Source organism: Anopheles aquasalis, chromosome 3 (assembly GCF_943734665.1).
Source record: "Anopheles aquasalis chromosome 3, idAnoAquaMG_Q_19, whole genome shotgun sequence".
Lineage (NCBI taxonomy): Eukaryota > Metazoa > Arthropoda > Insecta > Diptera > Culicidae > Anopheles > Anopheles aquasalis.
In genome coordinates, this window is record NC_064878.1 from 45,511,564 (window position 1) to 45,536,819 (window position 25,256).

General features: G+C 48.1%; 1 protein-coding gene across 3 annotated transcripts in view; it reads left to right on the forward strand.

The window, feature by feature from the left end:
- LOC126577262 (putative mediator of RNA polymerase II transcription subunit 12) overlaps positions 1 to 25,256 on the forward strand; it is a 222,942-nt gene that overhangs the window by 76,979 nt on the left and 120,707 nt on the right. For 2 of the 3 annotated variants that reach the window (XM_050238750.1, XM_050238751.1), the window contains 3 exons: positions 9,532 to 10,035; positions 14,222 to 14,522; positions 22,081 to 22,208. The exons of the other annotated variant lie outside the window; for it this stretch is intronic. In XM_050238750.1, coding sequence (XP_050094707.1) covers positions 9,532 to 10,035; positions 14,222 to 14,522; positions 22,081 to 22,208 — 933 coding nt within the window. The remainder of the gene's footprint in view (positions 1 to 9,531; positions 10,036 to 14,221; positions 14,523 to 22,080; positions 22,209 to 25,256) is intronic. 3 annotated transcript variants of the gene reach the window in all.

Here is a 25,256-nt window from a genome sequence, read left to right on the forward strand (position 1 = left end):
AGTGGACACGACACCAAAACGTCACAGTCCGGGAGCGTGCGTCCTGCACGCAATCAACCACAAAACCAGCGGTCGACAAGGGGAGACACTACTACTCACGCACTCACACAAATGCACACGGCATGCCAGCGACTACTTGATGCAGCACCTGGTGGAGTGAGTGGTGCTAGGAACGAGCGTTCGTTCAGTCATTCTGAAGTGATCGAAGGTGATTATGCATGACCGCGGAAGGAGTGTGTGCGCGGAGAAGGAGGTATTCCGCTCAAAGGATCAAAGCAGCCAACCTACCGACACCGATGGGCCGGGACCGGTGTTCGATTGGTTCGGCCTCAAAACCACAAACACCTCCGCGACACACTCCGCCACGGGGCCACGGCTTTATGCTTCAGTGCTTTATGCTTTGCACGGTTTCGCGCGCCCGCCACGATTCTAATTAATTACCTGCGATGATTATTATTGACTGTTTGTTCCGGGTGTCCCGGGCTGGGGTGTGTGCTGGAGCTGGAATCGGTCCCAGGATCCGTTTGTTCGCAGCGCTGGAATTTGCTGCAAAATCTTTCCATTTACCAAGGGCGCCCGTGAAGACGGAAGGAACAGGAAACCTTCGGCAACCAATGGCTTACAATGCTACAAACGATCGACCCGGTTGCTGGTTTATGCAACCGGTTTGATTAAATACGGCAATTATGTTCCAACGTTTAGCCGCCGCTACGCCAGACTGTTGCTGCGATGGGTTGGCCTACGCCACGCTACACAGAGTTGCTACAGGTTCTGCTCATTTGAGACTTCGGAGAAACTTTGTTCCTAACGAGGTTTACGCACACGAACACATCGCGAGAGTGTCGGGTTCGGCTTGGACCTAATTGGAGGAGGCTGCTGTGGCCACCATCGCGGTGGTGGTCGCGCGTAAGCTCCGAACAACGGCGAACGCTGGTCACTCGAAGATGACTGGTCTGATTAGGCCGCTGTTGGATTAATTAGATGAAAGCCTTGGGTGCTGCGGTTGGAATGATGTAACAGGATGCCTGTAATGTAGTGCTGTGTTCGTTAGTGAGAGCAACTGGGTAGAGTTTGCTGGAATTTGAAAGACTCGAAATCAGCTTCGCATACATGATCTGGGAACATGATCTTTAATCAAGCGATGTGTGCCTGATTATTACGCCTGAAAACAACGACAATCAGTGATCTTACTAAGCACTATTTACTTTGACGGAATTTAGAGAAAATTTGAAGGTTTTTTTTAATAATTTGCAGAGAGATCATCATACTGCTTCTTCTAAAATTTTTGCTGTTGTTCGCTAAAAATATTCCTTTACTTGGATCAGGGAAAAAGTACGATAGTAGTCTTCTAATAATCCGAATTTGTTTAGACACACTTATATAATTCGAAGGAGATCCTATGGAAAACCCTTGTTTTCTTTCAAATTATGCTCACACCGAACATCGAAAGGAAAACGAAAATATCAAAAAAGCACATAATGCTTAAAAGAACGTGTTACTATAAAACCAATTTTAAATCATATGTAAAACTAAGAAGTGAAACAAAAAATGCAGGTTAGTTTGTATTCTACTTATCATGAAAACTAAAAACATAAAGCATGAGCAACAACTCCGAAGAAACGCTGGGTGGAAACAGTTGACAAATACTCCCATAGAGTTCCTTTCTGTTTTCATCTTCTGATTGATTGAAAGAGAGAACGAGCTTTCACTTTATTCAGATTGCTTCAATGTGACTCTGCAAGCTATTCTACTTTGATGCATTCCGCAAAAAAACCGAACTGCAAAACGAACCATTCCCCCAGTGAACAAAGCCAACAACGATCACTGCCAACAAACCACAATAGTTCTCATGGAAATCGATAAATTTCAAATTTCCCTTCCTCACGCCCTTCGAAACCTAAACCGAATTGCAACCCCCCGGGGGTCGCATAATTGAAAGTGAATTCCAAAAACCCAATCCATCAATCAACATTGACATCGTTCAAATCACCCAAAAACTCATTTGCCATGCAAACAACATGCAAACCGATTCAACGTTGTTGCAGCGTACAAAGCAACGAGAATACATCAGCACAGACGCGGTACCGGGCCTGAGGTGCGGTCTTACTGCCAGTACCATGGCTACCGACAATATACACAGTCAGTTCTGTCACCGTCAGTTTCTGCTCCGACTGGAAACCCTTTGTGCCAAGGTCATGGTCAATCATGACCATTCTGTGGTCATTGGGACGGAAGTATAACAGAAAAAAAATCGCAAACCGAACCCAAACCCAGGGGAAGCAGCTAGCTCGCAGCACAATTCACGACCAGACGACGAATACGGTCCACGGGGATCCGAAGGTCAGCGGGCTGCCGGTTGAATGACTTTTAGTTTTACCTTTCTCCATCCCCCGGGCACATGAAATCTGAAATGTTCTGAAAGGAAAACCGACGGTAAAAAAGGGGATGAAAAGCAGAAAGGGTCAATAGGGGTGCGCATGGGGGTGGATGGTGCGTCTTTATGATCCCGACAGCCGACTTTTAACAGGGCGGGTGCGGCCACTACAATACGAACCCTCGCCGCTACACACGAGAAAGCCGCACGGAAACACATGCAACACAACTGTAATAAAAATCAACTCACCACCCACACAACCACCCACCGCCCCTGCACCCCCTACCACAGGTCGCGTAGAGGTTGCGTGATACGTGGGTTTTTCGGTCATTTTTATTCGCTTTTCCGTCACCGTGAACCCCAGCGCGCCGCGGCGTGGCATGGCAGCATTTCCGGTGCTCTGCTCTGGTCTTTCCTTCCGGCTAGACACATACGCGCGCACACAATCCTGTTATACTCGTTGCCATTTTTCACACCACGTGGCGCATGGCTTTGTTTGAATGGACCAACAAAACTGAGAGGCGAAGGATGCTGCCGGTCCTGGAACCGCCTAAATAATCTCGCCAGCACCGCAAGGACAGTACGTCGAAACCCCGGAAGCTAGCAACCGAGCTCGGTGGTGGTGGTGGTGAATGCAACGGAAATTTATCGCACCACCAAGTTTGCCGGTTTGTTGCACTTCCACCGGTAGTAGTGCATTCGAATGGGCCGGGATGCAACAGAGACACCGAACCACAAGTGTAACGCCAGACCGAGTTTTGGACCGACACGCAACTCACGCGGAAAGTTTAATGGGACGGATTGACAAAATCTTATGGAAAACATTGTCACATTTTATTGTTCTCTTGTTATGAGAAAAATAAAAAGCTGACAAACTGTCACAACCAGGCTTTAGGATTGGGTCCGAAACTCTTAAAACCATTTCTGCGAGTGAAAGTCTAAACTTTCGCCTCAGCATCATCGGCAAGATGAAAAAACCCACCAGCAGGCCGGCCTACCTGGATTATGATGCAAAAAAAAGTTTATTATTCCGCGACGCGCGCCAACGCGCGCTCGTCTGGCTCGCGGATTACCTCAATTATTGCTTCATTCCTCCCGTTGTTCCCTTTAGGCCCGCCATGTTCCGCATGTTTATTCCAATTCTAGAACCAAATGTTTTCCACACGCGGCAACGGTAGAAACGGGCGTAAACATCTTGCGAAAGCAGCTCATTATGGGGCGGCGCGAGCATCTTCGCTGATGGTGCACGACGGTGGCGTGAAGCTTCGTTGAAAGCTTGACGATGCGCATAAGTACCGTTGGTATTAGCTCGCGGTGCACACACCGAACACAAGCACACCGCCAGACCATCGTGGACACGGTCACGGCCATCAGGCTACGCGAAGCGGAGAAAAGCGAGATGAGGTCATACGGACGATTAACTCGTGAATGGGCGCGCAGAGCAATGGCTGGCGTGGTTCCATTGGGATGATCCTGAACATGCTCCCCTGTGGCCTCCACCACTTTGAGCGAATTTTGGGTCGCCCTCTCGAGGGACCAGAATGTTTTTCTTCCATCAAAATGTGCATCCCCTTTGGAATCGGTGGCCACCGTTCTAAACAGCATCTAAGCAACCAAAAGGCAACCTTAAAGCAGAGCAAACCGAGCACCACAGGATGTTAAACCGAACTATCAACGCAACCGGTTACGGGTTTTTTCGGCACAAAATGGTTCAATTAAGCAGCGTTTCGGTACCGGGGTTTTGGGGTATAAAACCGAAACCAACCCAGGGTGGTTGATAATTATAGCGTGGCAGCCCAGGAGCAACTCAGGGCTGCGGAAAACGGAAAAAAGTCTTCCTCTTTCTCTCGCACACACATGTGTGCCGAATACAAAAAAAAATGCCAAACCAAGGAAATTGTTTAATGTTCTAGCAACATTTTCTCCCTCATTTAAGACACGCTCGCACACGCTCATCCACAACGTGGTTGCAAAAAAGAAACCCCAAGACCACGGACTCACGTCGCAGTCTGGGAAAATTTGGATAATTTCTTCGCCGGTGCCTACGCTCCAACACTCTTGGCGCGACTCTGGTACAGTCTGCTGCTGCTGCTGCTGCTGGCTGCTGGCTGGCTGTACCAGGACAAACTTTCACGTCAGAATGTTGTTCCATTAGTTTCGGGCCTTTTACCACGTTGCCGTTGCCGTTGCAGCGAACGGACGAACCGAAACGAAAACGATCCGCGTTTGTTGGCGTGTTTCGCGATGGCGTGAAGCGTTTTCGCGCCCGCTCGCTTGCGCCCCTTGGAAAAAAAAAATCAACAACCGATTCTTCGCGAACCAAAAAGTTGCTGCTCGCGCCAGTCCGTGCCGAGTGTGTACCATAAATACCTCAGTTTACGCGCCCCTGCACCACCACGGTAGACACCAGTCCGTGAGTTCTTCGGATTCGGAGATATTAATTACCTCACTTGTTGTGCTTTGGCAGCAAAGTCGCTCCAGAACGCTCAATTCCAGTCACCCCCTTTTTGCTCGTGTGAACCACCGGTGGTGTGTATATCGCGTGCGAGCATAATTTACATCATTTCCAATGTACACCCATTAGTGGGAATACACTACACTTTACACACTATACACTACACGATACACATTCGATCGTTTTTATCAAAACATCAACGTTTTAGAAACAATTGCAGACTTTTGTTTTGTAACTTGAAAGGATTTTGAAAATTTGGGGTGTTATCAGGACGATTATCTCTTTTCTATCTCTTACTTTTTCTACATGCTTTTGAAACAGATTAATCAATGTGTATGACTATATGAACTATTTATATTTTGAAGGAAAACAGGAAAACAGCAAAGGCGATTGCAAATTTAAATAGCACAGCGCACCTTTTGTCTAGTGATTTTAATGGAAAACTCTTATTAGTCCTATTCGGTAACCTTTCTTAATAAAATGGTAATATTCATCTCTCGAGTTCGCCAGACCGTTGCAATAGTACACATTGGTGCATTTCAAATCCGCCAGTCAAAAGATAACGAACTAAATACCGATAAGAGTCATACGAATCGCTTGAAATGCCTTTGAAAATCGATTCAAGATGATGAAAGCTCTTCAAGGAGTAATAAATCATAACGTGACAGCCAATCGCAATCATACCGTCCAATTGAAAATGGTTTCATCTAGATTCCAGAAAGTGGTTAAATGTATTTTTAGGTTAAATTTATATGAGAATATATTGAATTGGATTTCAATGCCGAGAAAATCATGCTGTGACCGTGATCGTTTCAATGACTCCTCCTAATTAAGAATATTGTCTCACATAATAAAACGTGTCACATATTAAACTGCCATTCAACCAACCAAGTGGCCACATCTCAAACGAAATGAAACACACCAAGCTACCCACCAGGTCTATTGGCCGGTACCAATTGCTTGATTGCAACCCAACTATTCCTGCCAATCCGGCAAACTGTGCGCCCACGCTGACAGTTGTTCCGAGATAGGTTTTACAACAGATTCTCCTCCACCTTCCCATTATCAGCCATCGGGTGGTCGTTGGGTGAAAAATGAATTTCTTGCTCCCTCACATGATCTAGGCGCCATCACAAATGGTGTGACGCGCGTGGCCAGCAGCAGCAGCAGCAGCAGTCACAAGGTAATAAAAAACCATATCATCCACCAAACACATCAGGGTGGAAGGCACATCAAAAAATAAATACGAAACCTGAAACATTCAACCTTTCTCGGCCGCCCATAGCCCGGAGTCCGATGGTTCGAACGAGAACCCTGGCAAAGGAATCATTCCCGGACCGACCAGGGGTCGACCACCATGATGATCGATGGAAAGCACCGACTGGACCCTAGGCTACGTGTAGGTGGTGTACGAAATGCCACCCTCAACTCTCACCAAAAAAAAACAAACAAAAAAACAACAAGAAGGAAAAAAGAAACCATCGAAAAAGACACCAACCGGTGATGCGCTTTTATTTGAAGGTTCGAAATTTTACACCATCCAGGAGGAAAACTTTTTCCACCTCCCGCCCGCTTTCCAGTGGCTGGAGGACGGTGTGAGCATGAATGCGACCCCGCCAACACGCCGCCGACCTGGCCTGGCTGCCATTCATCCACTCTTTTTATGACATTTATGCCCTCGCTCGCTCGCGAACCCTCTGACGGTGTCTCTCTCACTGACGGACGAAAGAAGAATCACGGCACACGCTTGCCTGCTGGCGGCTCCTCGGCTGCTTGTGCTGCTTCTGTTGAGGCGAAAGTCCAACCTTTCGGAAAAGGATACGGAAGAGCTGAGGGCGAAAAGCGGACCACGTGATCACCCTCCGCACCAGAAGCAGCGAGGCTTACAAGAAACCGAGTCGGTCTCGGAGGAAGAATGAGAGAGACAGAGCGAGCGAAGAGAAGCGACAAAAAAGTGGCAAAAATGCGGGCAAACCTCAGTGTGAGACAATAGCCATTTATCATAACATTTGGGCAACATTTTTGTAGCACGGTTGTAAATTTGAGATGCTATGTTGAACAGATTTTTATCATTGCTTCCTCTCCCCCTCCTTCGGCTCCTCATCCTTGCCCAGGATCCGTTTGGTGGGCTGGGTAGTCTGGTCTGGTAGCCTGGCCTGTCCTGGGCCACCACCCCGCCTTCATCTTGCTCTCATGTTGCTCATGTAGATTTTATGCTTCCCATGGTGCGTTTTTTTGTTGTTGTTGTGTTGCTGCCGTGCCCTTTTCCGGACCGGGTGTTGTGTTGTGTACCGAGGGTCCTTTGGTGGGCTCTCCAGATGGTGGCGGCGTTACCGCATCACCACATCGTGCCTCACCTCGCGTCACGGTTTTGGTTCGAACGTGGTGCGCAGCAGAACCGGCAGTGGATCGGTTTTGACAGATGCCGTTCCGGCGTTTGTGTGCGCTACGTGACACTTTACTTCTTTTATTCGCAAATGAAGCAATTATTTGCGTGTTTATCTATGTGTCGCTGCAAAACCACCACCGCCACCACCACGTCATGTCAGGTGCATGGCAGAGTATTAATATGTTGTGGCGCTTTGATGTTCCTGTGTGTGAGGAGTGTCATATGTTAAAAAGAATAAAATCCATGCAGTTAGTGTGCAGCTAGCGGTCGCATTCGATTCGCATTAATTTTTAAGTAGAAAAAAGGTGCTGCATAGAAAACGAACTCCATTTTCTGCGGCAATAGTGCGGTCTCTTGTCAGTGTCATATCAGTCAGGGTGCAATTGTGTCTCTTTAATCCTCATAACAATGTCACAATCGCTTACTACGGCTGTTTTCCTTCGCTCGCTCGGTGCATTTAGCCGAAGCTTCCATCCGAACAAGAGCATTACTTAAGGGCCCTACACATCATGTACGACTTCCCTCATCTTCCAGCAGCGCCACGAAGCCTGGAGTTACACAAGAGCGAGGGCGCTTTATGGCAGACACGAGACGCTCTTTCTCGTCTCATATGCTGCTCCAATGAAACCATGCTCTCCCCCCGCCCGAGCGGTGAACTTCCATTTCCCCAGCGTCAATGGACGATGAAATGGAAGAACAAACAAGCGAATGTCGATCGGTATGTAACTGATGCGTCACATAGCGTTTTCTTTTCTTCGCCCAGCGCACATCATCGCTCCCGGTGGAACTATCTGCTCTCTGGTGGGGTGAGTTTGTGGGAATGATTTTCTGAGAAACTCGCAGGAACGTTGTTTCTCATTGGGATAGGTTGGGGGCAAACTGTATTGTGGGTTGCTAGGATTGCAGAAAGGATTCTTTTTTTTTTCTTCCGCTCCACAAAGTATACTAACGTGGCCAATTATCAGCAAAAGGCGTATCGAGCGTACTGTTAATGAAGGAATAAAACCGCCCAGAGAGGAGATTGTGGCGTTCTTTGGAAATGTGTTGTTTGTAAGCGGCCTGGAAGCGCTTTTCGGTTGATGATGTCGTTAACAGAATGTGTATTGTTCGCCTATGTCGCGATACGCAATTGAAGGCTTCGCTTATGAGTATCGATTACTATTTATTAAACAAAATTAAGTGGTCGTCTTCCAAACACCGTTCCGGTAAACTCTATTAATTGGAAGGGGGGTTTCAATTATTCGTGAAAGTACCTTGTGTGGTTCATTAAATACTATCGAATGCTTATTCTACATAAGTATAACAAGTCAAAAGTTTGGGAGTCCAACGCTTCATGAATAAGCCTCCCAAAAATGATGTTTTATGTTTAAAATTGAGTTTAAAGGCGTGGGGCTGAGGATGAAAATTCCCGTGAATCGAAGGCTATTCTTCTGCGGTACCACATTTACAATTCAAAACATGCTCGTAAACACGAAGAAAGTCAAAGAATATATCACAAGCGAAACAGAGAACATCATCAGACAATGAAACAGTATGATTACAAACTGTCATGAATTAGTCATCCAAATAACCATCTTCCTTAATTGATGGTACTTGGATAAAATACGTTAAGCCTTTTCTTAATGCACGATTTTTAATGCGTACTATAAAAATCATTTGTAAACTATTGCATACACTCTTTTGCAATGCCCTTCAGTTATCTTCTATTCTGATATCAACACATATGCTCAATTTCTATTTTTTTTTCTGAAACACTTATTACTTCTCTCAATTGTTGCTGCGAGCTAGTAGTTCCATGTAATTGATGTCATAACGCATTGGGCAAACCTTCCCAGCTTCAACCCATTGTCGCTCTATATACTATGTAGAATCGTTTAGTGTTTTAGTGTCAAATATTTATCATTCAACTCATCAAATGTCACTATATTGTTTCATTTTTCTTTCTCTTTCTCTTCCTTTTTCTCACTTCGCGATGAAAAAAACCTTCGGCTACCATCGGGTCATTTAAAAAACAAACATTCAAAACTGTACTGTACATATTGACCATCATGTTGAAAACCGCGTTATGCCATTCCGTTATTCCATCCGTTATCGCCTTCACCTATCTACCCACTGCCACTGCCATCAAATCTACGATCGAACCTGCGATCTCCCTCACCTCATCACATTCTGGATGCTTGCCCTGGATGCTGCCCGCGAACTGTATGATTTGGTGTTGGGTGTTGATTTGCTCGCTGCACGAACTTCATAACCTCCTCAATTTCGATGCGGAACACCCTGCGACTGCATGCCCCCGTCTGCGCAAACCAACAGGCTACCTCGATTCACTCTCCGTTGGCCACACCAACGAAGTCACCCGTGAACCAGCCCAAGTATCCGGCGTATCCGCAGCAACAGCAGCCAGGTGGCCCGGTCAACCGTGCGCCCTACTATCCCCAGCAACAGCAGCAGCAGCGTGCCGGTTACGGCGGAAGTCCGTCTCCGAGGTCCCCCGGCATTCCGGTGGGATCACCGCGTTCTCCGGGCACCACACTGAACGCTAGCCCACGCGGTTGGTCGCACGTTGCTTCCCCGGTACCGACCTACCGCCCGTCACCCCAGCAGCATCAGCAGCAGCAATTCTCTTCGCCATCACCTTCATCCCCATCCGCACCGTTCTATCAGCAGTCAGCGGTGCAGCAGCATCAGCAGCCGCATCGTCCCGGTTACCAGGTGTTTGTACCGCCACCACTCGTTGCCCAACCGGTCCAGCCGGCCTTCGCGCACGGTGGTGCAGGTGGTGGTGGTGGAGGGGCCCCCTGGTACGGAGCGAGAAAGGTACATAACCACTGAACCCCCGGGCCGGGCTAAGGGTGCGCGCGTGCTGATCGCTACCTACCTGCTCCTTGTCCTCGCCATAAAAAAAAACAAACCGTTCGTTCTAGCGCACAAAAAGCAACAATCCGGTGGGTCATCTGTACTGCTGTACTGTCTGTGTTTCTGTCCTGTTTCTTTTTTTTTTGTCGTTTTCTCTCTCCTTATTGTTTTCGTGTGCGTGTGCGTGCTCTCTTTCTGTGTGTTCGTGTGTGAGTTTTTCTTCTTATTATCCTTTTTTTCTTACTTGCATTAAACGGTTTATTACCTACTCTTTGATACTGTCTGCAGGATCATCTCAAATTGGATGATACTTAAATTGAAACATTTGTCTTTTTTCACATTCAACCATCAGTTCTATTTGAAATCACTTTGCATCTCTTTATTTACACATCCATTAAGCGGCTGTATTAAATGGTAAATTTGATTCTTTATCTGTTTATCTACTTTCCCAAGAAGGTTAATGTATCTTGTTCTTTCTGATTCATTCTCTCTCTCTCTCTCTCTTTTTCATATTTTCGATGTTTAAATGTTGTTTTTTTTTGTCTTCTCGGTTTCCTAAATGTCCTATTTATAAACGTGTTTTGTTATCAACGTTAATCCGGTGCACGCTTAGTAATGCACTGACCGCACTAAGTGATCCTGGCTGACCTTTTCACATCGGTTCCACAGCATTCTGCATAACGAAACATAATTGATAGATTTAACCATTACCGTTTCTACTTCAATATGAACCAGATCATCGAATAAGGATGGTTTCGAGCAACAACTCCACACAGACCGCCCTTTGATGTTCTGCCATTTTATCCGGTTTGATAAGCTAGCTTCCCCTTGGCACCTCAGCCGTTGCCGACTACAAAACACAGTCGCGAAAAAGCATAACAAAGTGATACTAAACGCCTACACGCCACGTCTGGTGATCCCAGATCCCAGATCCCAGTGCCGAAACTCTGCACTCTGGCTACTACTTTGTGCACCAAACGGTTCCCGAGCGCTGACAGCGCAGACCAGTCATCTGAGCGTCGTTCTCCTTGAATCGGAGCCCTCCAGCCCCGCTGGGAATGCAGCCACAAACAAACGCTCAGGCCATCCCCGGGGGCGGGGGTCAAAGGGTTTTGTGTCGCGCTGATAAGCGCTTCACGCACACATGTTGCGAATGAAAACATTATCGAGGTAAACACCCCAGGACCCTCCGTGCCCAAACGCACACGTGGACATGGCCCCTTGTCATCAGTAGGAGTGGCTGCATATTTTGTCGGACGGCCTCGGTCGGTCTCGGTCGGTTGCATGCAGAGGACACACCATATGTTGTCACGTCATCTGTGTGTGCGTGCGTGTTTGCGTGGGAACCACGAGCATTGGGTTTCCGGGCGCCTGTTCCGATGCAGAACAAGTGCACGTTCGACATCGTGGCCCTTTTGTGGCCTTAGAAAACCGGAAGTCCGGTACACCCCGCCGGGGGAGTAGGTGGGCAAAGGGTACAGATGTTTTTATCGCTTGCTCAGTTCCACGGTGCTGCTGCTGCTGCTGCTGCTGCTTATGTTTGCTCCGATAACGAGCTCCGAAACGAAACAGTAACGCGGTCGCGGTCGGTGGTGGTGGTCCCAGAGATCGCGCCGGACTCTCCACAAACACTGTCCCCGATTGTTCATTCACACCGGGCACGCAAGCTCGCCCGCAACTGACCGTCCCGTAATCCTCCAGGTCCAGGTTGCTAAAGCAGCAATGCCTCGGGGGGTGGTGGCATGCCAGAAGGATCCTGGCGGATCCTCGCCACACCACCGGCCGGGCTTTTCGGTAATCGAAAAAGGTGCGTCCAAACAGGGTTGCGGCCCACACAGAGTTGCGCACTTCATGGCCAAGTATTTATCAAACATGACCAAATAAACAGCCGCCATGCGTCCAGGGTCCAGAAGGTCCGCAGACCGTGGGTTTCCGGGGCCTTTTTTTGGCGGTTCTTAGAGGGACGGACCAGCACTGCACGGAGGACACCGCGAGCCGGATCTAGGCCTACGACAGCAACGTGCAGCGGTGTTCAACGCATTGAGTGGCATTGTTACTTGTGTCACGGCCACCACTTCCGGATACGGAACCAAGAGCATGACCTACTGTGTGTGTCGGGGCTTCTCTCTCTCTCTCTCTCTCTTTCTCTCTCTTCTGCTGGTACACTCGCTTGAAGGCAGTTTGTTAATTAAACAACCGGACTGCACCGCCGCGGCGTGTATTTTGGAGCGAAAAGAGCCTCGTTCCTGACCCTTCGTAACCGTTAAACCCGGCTAGACGGATGGACGGATGGATGGATGAATGTTTGGCGAAACTTTAATGACACGCTGCCCCAGCGCGCTCTGCTACTTGTTTCCGATCATCTCGTGAAGTGGCGCTGGCCACAATCAGATCGACTGGAGATGGAAATGCTGCTGACCGTCTGGCCGGAGGAAATGCTAAAGTTAGCCGCTGGCAATCCTGCAACTGACATCGGAGTCAGTAGGCTCTGTGTGTGGTCGTCTGTGTCAGACGATGTTGCTACGCAAACATGAACACGCCGAGTGCTACTAGGTGCATACGTGTGCGGTGTGTGCGCATGAGAGTTTGCTGGCAACACTTTCTACCTTTCGGCCTCGCCTACTGCCCGGAGGGGCGCTTTTAGGGTTTTTCTTTCTCCTCGCCTACTGCTTGCTCACTGCCGCTGCTCTGCCAGCTGACTCGCAGCCAATTCGTGCTCTGCAGCGCTGCACGGGACCACCGCGAGGCCACCACCCTTTGATCTCATTAAACTTGCAACAACAATTTAACTATTCAAACACGCTCAGTGTAGTTTATAGTTTTGCATGCATCTTTGATGAACCTCCTCGTGCTGCCGCACCGAGCACCGACACAAACTGGAGATAAAAAAAATGTGTCATTCAGTAGCATGCCATGATGGGCATCGTGCTGCTGCTGACCGGTGATAATGGCGCATGATTCAATAGTGCCCGTGGCGCAAATCAGTGATTTGCTTTTGGCAGTCTTGGGAGCACTGACGAAGCAATCGCGCGACTATTCGTGGCCACCTTTGTTGTGGCTCAAAAAAAAGGGGAGGATTAGAGCTTCGCGCCTTTCAATCTACTTCGCTACCTCGTTGAACGAGAGTTACACGATCGAAGGAAGAAAGCTCTTACCAAACGCAACTCCACCACGCACAAACACAGAGCTGTCAGTCTTTGGACGGCAAGGTATGTGGGTGTGTCCGTGGGTGTGCCCCCGTACAACGCCACCGATGTACGCGGTAATCATTAATAATCATAAGCACGTCAGTACCATTCATCATTCAATGTCATTCGAGCAGCAAAAACAAAAGCGAAACGAAGTGAAAACGGGAACGGGAACGGGAAAGAAATTGCGTTCCAAGGTACGGGTTCCGCAAACCCCTCATCCTCTCATCTCACATGTGACTCCGGGCCGCACAAAGTGGTCTCCTCCTCCTCTCGAACCATACCGGGTGCCATTATCCTGATACCAATCTGCAAACCCGAGCAACCATGGAGGAAGGGAGTTGATTTTTGACGTAGCTCATGTTTTATGTTACGCATGATTGGGCCACGGCTTAGCTTTTAACGCCCTCGTTGCTGTGCGCTGTGTTCGTGACCGTGGCGTGTGCTCGTTGTTTCACGCTCCAACTGCACAAATCATTCATTCCGCCGCGAATCTTAAGCGTATCGTATCGTACGCCAATTTGCCGTCAACAGGTTCAGGACCTTCCCCGGTGAGACGGCCCGGAGAGGTACCTTTCTTTCATCTTTGACACCGACAGTGGGCGTGCGTATGTTGCTTTTGAAGCACGAGCACCAACGGGTAACCAAGGAACAGAAAACCCTGAAGAAAGAATCCTTGCCAATGCTGCTTGGCATCGTAACGCAGAAGAACGACACCATTCGCGTATATTGGGGTCATTGTATTACAGTGTGTTGCTGTTACCAAACACCTTTCCCCGGCCCCCCCGTTTTTGGTGAACTAAATTAATTAAACCCGTCTGCTTTCCGTCGGAGGAACGGCCAATTGCAGCAAAACGAGCACAACGCAACGAGCTTCGTCACCCCACGCCACGTTCGAGCTTTTGCGCCGCAAATCATCTAATGTTTCTTCTCCCATTTCTCGCTCTCTTCCTTCCCAGCCCGAAGATCAGCAACAACAGCAACCACTAGCAGCACAATATCCAAATCAATCGCAGCAGCCGTACACTTACCAACCGCAAGCAACGCAAGCGTTTCAACCACTGACACCACAGCAACAGTCGCAAGCAGCTGTGACAGCACCGTACCAACCGATACAACCACAACAGTACCATCAGCAGCAGCAGCAGCAGCAGCAGCAACTACCGCCAACACTGGTCACGACACTTCGCAAAGAGCCACCAATGTCTCAAGAGCCAGCTCCCGTCTATCAGACGCAACCGGTTGCTGCTATTTATCAAGGTAAGAGATGGCAGGATGGGAGAGCCGGTGTTAACCCGGGTGTCCAGGACGTGCGCTGCACTCGTGCGTGTAAGCTGGAGCGTGCTTACAGTTGAATTTAAATTCGGAATCAACCGACCGGTTGAGTCTTGCCCTTGCTCATGGTCCACTGGTTGTGACAAATCCTTCGAAGCAGCGCCCTGTAGCGTCCCTGCGGCTGCAAACATGTGAACAGCATCCGGATCAGGAGCAATCAGAATATTGCATAAAACATAAATGCTTTTCCCCCGATTTTTTGGAGCACCGGAATGCTACGGAAAGCACATTACGAATACACCGGGAGCGCCGAGTGCCGCATAATCAACGATACACACATCGATCGTGAGTTGTGGTCTCTAAAATTCCTATCACTGCCACCGAATGTGGTCCAAAGAAGCAGCAAAGTGCTTTTGCCACCCCGGGGAAAAGTTCTCTACGGTTGGTGGTGAATACTCGAAACTGATCGCAAAATATCGGCCTGAGCTGACAAGGGTCTGCATTGCAAATGGATGGAATGTAATGCTTGAAGGAAACATTTCGATCACATAAGATCGCTTCATTTGAGCAAGACTACCGGATGCATAGATTTCTATTCATTATTTCTCCAAAATTTTGTTTCCAAGTACTGCTCTACCATTCATCAGGGCAAAAGTGCTCAAATCATTCCTGTTTCTATCGCCATAAGCTCCTCGCTGGCAGAGCGCAGACCATACGAACCGACACAGGTCAAAGGCATTCTATTCAATAGCATCTATTCCACCGGTGCTCCATTTTCCATTTGGCCAAACATTCATGAAAAGGTTGTGTGGGTGGAATCAATCAAACATTTTTTTTTTATGCTCATCGAGTACCGGCACACGATACATTTTTATATAATTCGACCGATTGCGCTGCATCAATCGGTATCCGGGATCCGGGTGATCGCATATCGGGGTTGGGAATCAATCGCCGAGTACGTATTGATGCTGCTCACTCACTGAGAAAGCCACATACTCGAGTCGCGGTCCCGGTCGTAGGAATGCAAATGCTTCACTGAGGAAAAAATGAACGAAATCCAACCAGCTGCACATAAACTCATAAACGAAACGGCCGCATATACTACCTGTGGCAGTCGTTGATGTTTCCCCTTAAATCCCATCATTCCGAGGAACCGTGAAGTGTGTGGAAAATGGAAAAAAGAAGAAAACACATACCACAAATGAAATCCATTGGAAACATTTGTCTTTATTCGAATCGAATCGATGACGTTGATTGAAACAAGCCGACAGTAATGAGAGAAGCACTGAAGTGCCCGTGGGCGCAAAAACGGAGAAAACAGATCCTCCGACCACATTTGTAGCATATGCAGGAAAGCAAAAGCACGAGGATTGCTTTTTAATCACCCGAAGGCCTGAAGCCGGCAGTCAGCAGCTGTCAGTGCGATCGGTAACGATGCGGCTGCACCAGAATGCACTTGATGAGCCGGCGCTTCGTCGAATCGTTTATCGTGAATTTTACGATTGAATCGAGCGGAATCGAGTAGCTACACAGCTCTTGCTACTTGAAGTGCTTTCCACCTTTTGCGCCATTCTAGCCCGTAACAGATGAATGGCCAGCAGGCATCTCGTACCCCGCATGTACGGATTTATCCATTCCGAATTCCCATCATAATTTGATATCCTTTTGCCGTAAACCGAAGAGTGGCAATCGAAATGGGAATGCGATTGCCCATTCGGATTCCGACAAGCCAACCAACCGGTAGCCCAAAAACGAACCATCGACAACCGGTCCTACAGCAATCCTTTTTCTGGCAGGAACTTTCACAAAGCAGCTCCACCATCACGAGAGCTCGTATGCAGTGCAATTTGTCGCTTATTATTTATAGATATTGATAGATATATCCTGCTACTGGCGCTGCCCTCAAGCACCCGGTGCCATAACGACCTGCTTCTGCATCAGCATCTCACGGTGATGGCGGCCTTCCAAGGTGCCGGAAGAGGTCGGTGTGTACCCTACCGAGGATTCGAGTAGAAAACGCCCAAGAGCCGGTTATTCGTCTTCCTAGCCAGCGGCGGCCTACATTGTCGCTTCGAGGCCCTCATCGCAATCAATCAACGATATGATCAGCCTACCAGATATACACCTCCCGGTTGCGCTCTCTGTGCCCGCTTGATGTGCCTTTGGCCCTGATTTATGGATTTCGGAGGAAGTTTTCCATTTTACAGTCAACCGATTTCGTTATTGATGTCAGAGCGGAGAAGCTGAAATGCTGCTGGCCTACTACGGCCGGTGCTGGTGGTCATGTGTGCTTCGTGGTGAAATGTGGATCACCCAGGTGCACACACGCAAACACAGACACCTTAGCAACGCGTTAAGAAGTGTTTGACGTGACGCGAGATGGACTGCTTCTAGATCGAGAGCGCGAAAGCGTCCCCAAGAGGGACGCTCCATCGTGCTCAACTGCTCCACTAGCACAGCGAACAGACCACAGGCCTTCGGCCGCGCCCCCAGGATTGTACGGTGTGCCGCATGTCAAATAAATCAAATCGCCTCCCCACCGGAACACTTTCTTCGCACAGTGCGCCACTCGAACATTCGCAACACGTAAAGCGTTTTTAGCGCGAATAAACACCTGCACCAGCAGTCGTACCGCATCCGTTGGCATCCGCTAGCGCAAGCCTGATGTCTGAAAGGAGGTCCTTCGGATGCTCCTTACCGACAGGAACACCGAGGGAATCAAAAACGGTGGCAAATGATTGTGATTGCGTCGGCCAATGTGTGCATTCGCGATTCCGTTTCCATTTCCGTTTGTCCGCGGCATTGGATTTCGTAGCACAGTGTAGCCCCTGCTGACATTTTGGCCCCAGGAGCAGCACCACCCCCTGGAGACCGGTGCCGCGTGTGGCGCTCATAAATTGCTAAAATAAATTCAATTTAATGATAGAAAGCTCTTTTCGCGCATCAAATATTCATCGGTCACCACCACCGGGCGACCACGAGTACCACGAACTAGGGGAAAGGGTGGGGGCTAACCACTGCTGTGGCCACCGACGTCCGCTCTAATCGCCTCGCACGGTGGCCATATGTTTGCCAACTCCTTCTGGCTCTGGGTTCTGGTGTGGTTGTGGAGCTTTTTTTGTTATTTTTTGCTTCCTTTCTTTCTCGCCCCCACCCGGTCGGGGCTTCGATCTGTGGATTTTTAGTAGTAGCAAAAGAGAACCTTCGCTGTGGAAGTCGAAAGAAGAGACCACACACGCTGGGCGTGGGTTTTGTGGTGGCCCACCCCTCGACGGGGTGGGGGGGGGGGGGCTGATCTCACCGAACGATAATCGGTGGCTTCCGTGGTGATGGTCGATATCGAAAGGCCACAAACCGTTCCTAACCGGTAGCGGTAGCTGAACTCTAGAGCATCCACCGAGTGCAGCACCAATTGGCGGATGTTACAGGGTTAGGCAAACCAAGGTTTTTGCTGTTTTTCACTCTGGTTTCACTCGGTTTTTGGTCTACAAATTGTCACAATTATTTTAACGTTTCCGGTGGGCAAGAGATAACAATTCCGATCCTTGCGATGGGAAAGATAAGCTTAAACGTTGATTACCATCGCCATGATTGGGGCAGCTGATTAGAATAGAATTGGGATTAAATTAACCAACGATTCGAATGGTTTTTATGGCTTTTTTACATCGAAGGAGACCAAAAGTGCTTGATTCTTTTATCATACCAATATGTTCGACGGTAAATGAAGCCTAAATGAAGTAAATTAATGAGCTAGAACACAATACATAAAGGCTTGCTCTATTACGGAAGCCATGTACAATAATCGCTCACGAAATGCAGCAACAGCAATAGTTTAACAAAAGTATAACTAATGCCCCAATCAGCAATCAAATTTAAGATGTTTTTTCCGCATTATCGTACGTAGTATTAGCATTTTTGAACAAAATTTGAAACAATAATTAATGATAATCTCTCTTTAGCGATGTGTTTATACTATTATTTACTTTTTTGGTAAAATCAACACATTCCTGATTAAGATAATTCCTCGTTATCCTTTTGTCCAATCCTTTCCGAAATCGTTTAATTTTTACGACCATAGAATTTCAAATAAGTTGATTCCATTCACACAAACTCGATGCCTTCCTTCCACTCCAAATCGATCGCCTCCATCCTTGGCCGATCTTGGCTGCAGCGCAGTACAACCTCAATTGACATTTGGTGTGCTACCTTTGGAAGGCCATGAACATGAACGATTTAGCCACTCCGTACCTCCACGGCGTACCTTATTCTTCCCGAGGGGCGCTGGTGCACAGGAAACAAGACGCTCGAAGGCGCTTGGCCCTAACGAACCAGCCACCGTGGTCGTGCATCGTGCATCGTCGTTTGCATTTTGTGCATCGAATCGAAATGCAACGCGTGAGTGCATCCATTCATGGCAGCGTACCAGCTCGATACGATTGCCGAGGTGACGCTCTCTGTGTTCCCACAGGGGAACGCCCTTTTGTTCACCGTTCTCCTGCGCAGAGATGCACTCGATGGTTGGCAAGCTTACAGCATAAAGCATACATCGTGAAAAAGTGCAATACAGACAGGAATGGAAATCCCAAAACGGCAAGCAAAAACCAGCATCGATTTGGTTTCAATAATCGGTGGTTTAGCGGTGGCTAACGTGCTTCGAGGTGACTCTTTAAAACCATCCCCCGGGAGGCCGAGAGGTGAATTCTCATGGGCCGCGAGAAAAAAAACAATCAGGTGACAATCCGCATTCTGTTGGCTTCCTAAGGAGGAGCCCAGACCCATGCGAAAGCTCTGCAATGCATCAAAAGGACAAAAAGGGGAGAGACACGTGAGCATCGCCCATTCGCTAGGGGACCAGCTGCTCAGCAATAATAACGAAGCGTCACGAACACCGATTTATCGCAGCTTTTCGCATGATCACGTGTTGCGTACCAATGGAAAGGGACCGTGGATGGCACCATTTGATGATGGTGTGCTCGTGCATGACTCCCTTCACTCCCCTGTTGAACTCCCCGTGGGCTAGTGGTTGGTTATGACAGGTGGGATTTTTTTCTGCTTGCTGCGAACACTCGACTCGCCTCGACTGACTGTTGTTGAGAGCAAAAGTAAAGGATTTACGCTTACTCTCGTTGCATAAATCCAAAGCAATCAATGCTAGCAAATCAACCCCCGTTGGCAGAGTGGAAAGTGGAGAGTAAAGGGAAAAAAATGCGCAAAAAAAGGACGAAACATCCAGCACCACCCAATCGCTGTACGCACGGATTGGTGCACGTATTTGCCGGCGATAACAAGTGCTTGTTATCGCTGCCAGCCGGCTTGAACTGAAGTTGGCAATCACTGGAAAATTCCGCCAAATCTTACAAATGTTAATGAACTCTCTCTCTCGCTGGAGTTTCGCTGGTAGGCCACAAAAAAAAACACAACGAGGCGTCCCTCGGGTGCACAACGCCTCGAGCGCCACTTTTACCCATTGGCACTTGTCGGCGTAATCATTGTTATGGTAATGGTGCGCCTTTGCCAACGTCCCTTGCGAGCGACACACGTGCGTGGAAAGTGAAAATTTGGAGCCAATTCGCTGACGCTCGTCATCATTCACAGCAGCAACAGCAGCAGCTGCCCACAGCTGCGACGAACGACACAATTTCTGCAAAGCAGCGCGCTTTTTTGGAAGAAAAATTATTTAAATTGCTCAGCGAATGTGAAAATATTACTTTTCAGCGCGCCCAGCGGCATGTTTTGAAGCGAGTGTATCCTAGCAAAAACAGCCTCCCTTCTGTGCACCAGCAAACGAGAGAGAGGGGGGTTTTCACGGAAATTTCGGATAATATTCCTCCACCATCCCCTTTTTTTTGAGCCGGCTCAGATTTACGACCGGCTGAAATGGTTTGATCAGGTGTACACCACGCTCGCTCGCTCGTGTCGCTTTCGCTTGCGTCAATCGAAACCATGCACAGCTCGTCGTGATCAGCTATAAGCATCGGCTTCGTTGTGCTTCTCACCGTTGTGCACAATACTAGCAGCAGCAGCAGCAGCAGGTTGCCTAATGGTGTCATCACATTTGACTGGAATTTATGGCCGTACGGCCCCACCAATATTATCTTCGAAGTGATCATACACGACACTGTCGCTAGAGCGACGCCGGCTCTCATCCGCGGCAGTTAAACATTTCGCAGAAAACCAAATAAAGTCTTCGCACCCAAAGTTGGGCTGCTAACTTGCTACTAGTTGCACGAACTCCTTAGAAGAAAACTTTGTGAGCGCCTTGCAGTGTTCGTTCTGGGAACAGAGGATCGAACCCGCCTCTCGAGGCAGTCACCCCGCTGCGTAACGCGTAACGACGAAATCAAAGCTCCATTTTGCTGTTGCTGTCGCGGAATGGTGGTGGAATGCGTTAGCATACTGGCAGCCGCACAGCAGCGCAGCAGAATTGGAAATCGATTCTGTGTTTTATTGACATTACGCGCCCCATTTTATGATAATGTTATACCCGATTCCGTCGGCAAACAATGCTCCGATTTAATTTCACTGAAAGGCTGGCCGGAGGCTTTTATTCGATGAATGCGATTTTTCTCCCATTTTGTTCCCCGTTTTTTTTTCTTTTGTTTCGTTTCGATTCATTTCGGCTCGGTCGGCAAATCGGTTCATCGCCCAAATGCAGATTTCCGCCAGTTAGATAAACGCGTAACGGGTTGCTTTTACGACCGAACATACGACGGTGAGCACGCCGAGGCTCATTCAAAGAGAAAGAGGCTCATTGATAATGAAAGCTTGCCGGTGGTCCGTTCCAGATGAAATAAACGCTGGTTTGGACCGTTTGGAAATGGAAATGGAGGGAAATGGTTTCAGCAATTTCCTCGTCTAATCACTCGCGGCAACCTACATCAATAATCGGAAAGCGTTGTAGAATTTTCAGCATACTAACGATTATAATTTTTTTATAGTGATGGCAAATCAATTCGTTATTTCGCTTAATTAGCGTAAAGGGCAACAGAATCATTCTGTAATTTGTTAAATTAAATGGGAATAGAACATGAGTATCGCGATTCGACTTTTCACGATCGCAGTGAAGAAGCGTAAGCCAACACTTTCCGATTATATTAATCTCGAGCAGTTATGTTCTCATATGCCAGGGGGATTGAATACCTTTCGCTTATCATAAATCAATCCTTCTTTTCACATGAGAGCTACCAACTGGATATTTCTACTGCAATTTAATATACGAGTGCAGCTCGTGAGTGAGATTTAATATACGAGAGCTCGTAGTGTGCAGAATTGTAGATACTTGTTTACTATTTGATTCTGGAATATTTTATCGCCTAGAAATGCAAATTAATTAAAATAAATCAGAGATCATCTGATCCTCAACCTTAACAAAATAATAGCGCAAAATGTAAACGAAATAGACGAACCGGATATGAAATACTTTATATCATGAAATATTATGTTGTATACTTAAATTGAAACAAAATGTCACAAAACAAATGTACACCGAAATCATGATTTAATCAACATTTTTTGTAACTCCCCTTTTTCCTTTCCATTCCAGGAGGTAGCAATATGCGCGGAGACCAGAAGTGGCCCCCAGAGGAGTACAAGCGTCAATCGGAAGTGGACAACGAGGAACGGCGTAAACTTGCTCAGCAGCCGGCCTTCCGTCCACGTCGTCAGCAGAAGGTACGAAAAAAAACCCGTTCGTTCTCCTTTTCTACACCTTTTCAACCTGTTAACGTTGTGATAACTCGGTCGGTGTACTGGCAAACACTCTACCCCAGCCCTCTACTGAAGCACCACGAAACCCCTTTCCGACAGTGAAAGACGATAAAATTCTACCGGGAAAGTGTTTCAATCAGTGTCCTATTCTAGTGTCACTTGACTCAAAAACACACGACACTCGGCCCCGAGCTGAGTCCTCGTTCTGATTATCACTTTATCAGTGTCTCATTCGACACCGGGTGCTATTCAACCGGACACTAGCACGTTAGAGTTGTTTGATGAATTTCAACCGATTAATGACCGCCTCATTTACACGCACACTTGAATCCTTTCCGTATTCAAAAGGGAAGGGGGGATTGAAAGCGGCCGGGGAACCTACCTGAAACCTCATCGAACTCACGGCAAACGCCATCGCCACCACGGTGGACGCTGCTTTCAATTGAGAATTAATTTAAAGCCCCGCTTGATTGAATTAAATTTCATTGAAACATTAAAGGACAATCACCGCGCTTGGTGTTTGCACAAACCTACACCACCTCCAACGAGCGATGATATAGCGAAAGGCAATCCTTTTACGAGGCAATCCCGAGGCAATGGTACGGAGCTGGGAGGGACGGATATATCTCTATACAAATCCGTGGGCCATTAGTTATTGACCGGTAAACACAAACAAATTGAGAGTTCCCCGGGATTGGTGGCTCCCGGATTTCCGTGGCCGTGTACCGTGGCACCCAGGGGAACTCAGGGCCCAAACACTTAATTCCAAAACATGATTACAGTGAGGAAATGAGGGAGCCCATTTTCACTGGCAAATGTATCATCAATTGGGGACGGGGCCCCGGAATGATTGACTTCGAGCCCCATGTCTGCCATAGCCGGCCTGTAGAGATTATTATATTTAATCAACGACTGATTATGCCTGATATTATGCTAATCCAGGCGCAAATAATGTCGATTGATGATTAACAATAATCTAAATCATCGTTAGATGGTAATTGAATCGCAACCAAGGCGCCACGCACTCCCGGGGAAACTGTCGGAGCACGCGGCTCTTCCCTCTCGTAGTCGCCTCACGGCATCCACATTTACTTTAAGCTAAAAAGTGGGGTTGCTCAAAAATGGGAACCACCAAATTCCCCCAACATCGTGTTCGCCTATTTAGCCAACTATTTAATGCATTTCATTCACATGCACGCCTTTCGTAGCATAAACCAGTGAGCCCCTCCCGATACGAGGGCGTTTTGAATGCATCGCTGCACAATGCACATACCGCAACCGGCGCAAGCAACACGCGAGTGGATAGTTTTAATTGCATCCATTCTAATTTCGCTAACATAATTTTCCAGAATTTTTGATTTGCTTCCCTTCGGACCGGTCGCCTGTGGAGGCGTTGGCTGACGGTATTTCTGGCTGGTTGGCTAGCCAAGCTTGGCGCAATTTGCCAACAACACACCACCCTCCCCACCCACACAAAAGTGTTTAAAATTTTACATTTATTTAACCGGAACAATCAACAGTTGGCAAATCCACCATCCGGTGGAGGCGCCTGGCACGATGGAGGCGCCCAGTAGCTCGTACGAGGGGCTCACGCAAAACTCAGCACACGCAGGAAGGCTTTTAATTGAATTTAGCCCGAATAATGCCAGCCACCGTCCTCGCTGACATTCACTCATTAGCTCACAGTGGCGCAGCGGCACCACACCACGTACTACAAATGCCACGCATCTCCCATTGTGGCCTGTGGCGCTTCCGGGCACGATTAACGGTGCTGCACACGCCCCACGCATAATGCGTATGACAAAATGCAGCCATGACCATTTCGCCCATAGAAAGCGATCCGAACATCACCACAAAAATGGGGTTTATGTGCTGTGCAAGGGGCAACAGAGGGTGTGAGAGCGCGATTTGGCGAATTCCGGATGCTACAGGTTCGTGCCCGTGGTTACCTGTAATTAGGCCAGACTATTCCCTTTTCCGTCGCTCCACACCAAAAAAAAACCGGGGCTGCTCATTTCAAGCTGTGGCAGCTAACATACCACAAAACCGGCGCCACCGACAGAATACCGCAAATAGCAGCGAAAATTCGTTCGAATTCGTTCGCCCTCGACAAACCAGCATCTATTTGTGGTTACGCGTGGCTGAAATGTAGTGAAGAGTGTGCAGCGAGTTACAACCGGCTCCGGGAAAAGTTTAATATTTAAACCTCAATGGCAAACCTGGGACGCAATTGCTGCGCAGCTCACCACAACGCCGATTTTCATAATCCCACCGCCGATAACCTCAATTCATAATAATCTCTGACGCCGTGTCCGTAGTAATTTTCATAATTATTAACATTATACCAATAACGATTGGCCCAGCTATCCGGTGACGGATTGAGCGATGCGTAGAGCAGGAAATTGCGTATTTCTCTCATTCGCAATTCGGATCGGATGAGGCGGGCACACAACAGGTTCGACAACAATGGAGTGAACCACTGAAACCGGTTGCCAGAGTGCGGTATGTCCTTTCCAATTGAACCGGAAGTGCAGCCATAATGATGATGATGATGACGAGGATGATGATGGTCGCATAGAGCATCCTGCTTCCATTCACTAACCTCCGAACTCACCGAACTGTCCGGTAGATTGGACACTAATGTTTCTAAAACCCTTGTACGACAGGACGAATCACACATCTGACATCATCATCAGCACGATGGTCCAATTCATTTTGTCTCGTCATTGGAAAGCAATCTTCAGATAGAGAGCTAATCAACCTCTCGGTGGCGTGGAGCTGGTCCTGTTGCGAACAATAGCCAACGAACGCTACACTGGCCACATTAGTGCCCCGTTTGTACGATTAGCGCGTGCCAGCTTATTAGCCATCATTATAATGATCAACCTCAGTACCTCATAGACCTGGTCTGGCCAGGCCAGGATGCATTCAACGGACGGGCGCACGATAATGACGAAGCCGCTAGCCATCAGCATCATGCTGCGTGTGATGATGCACCAACCATTATCGTTC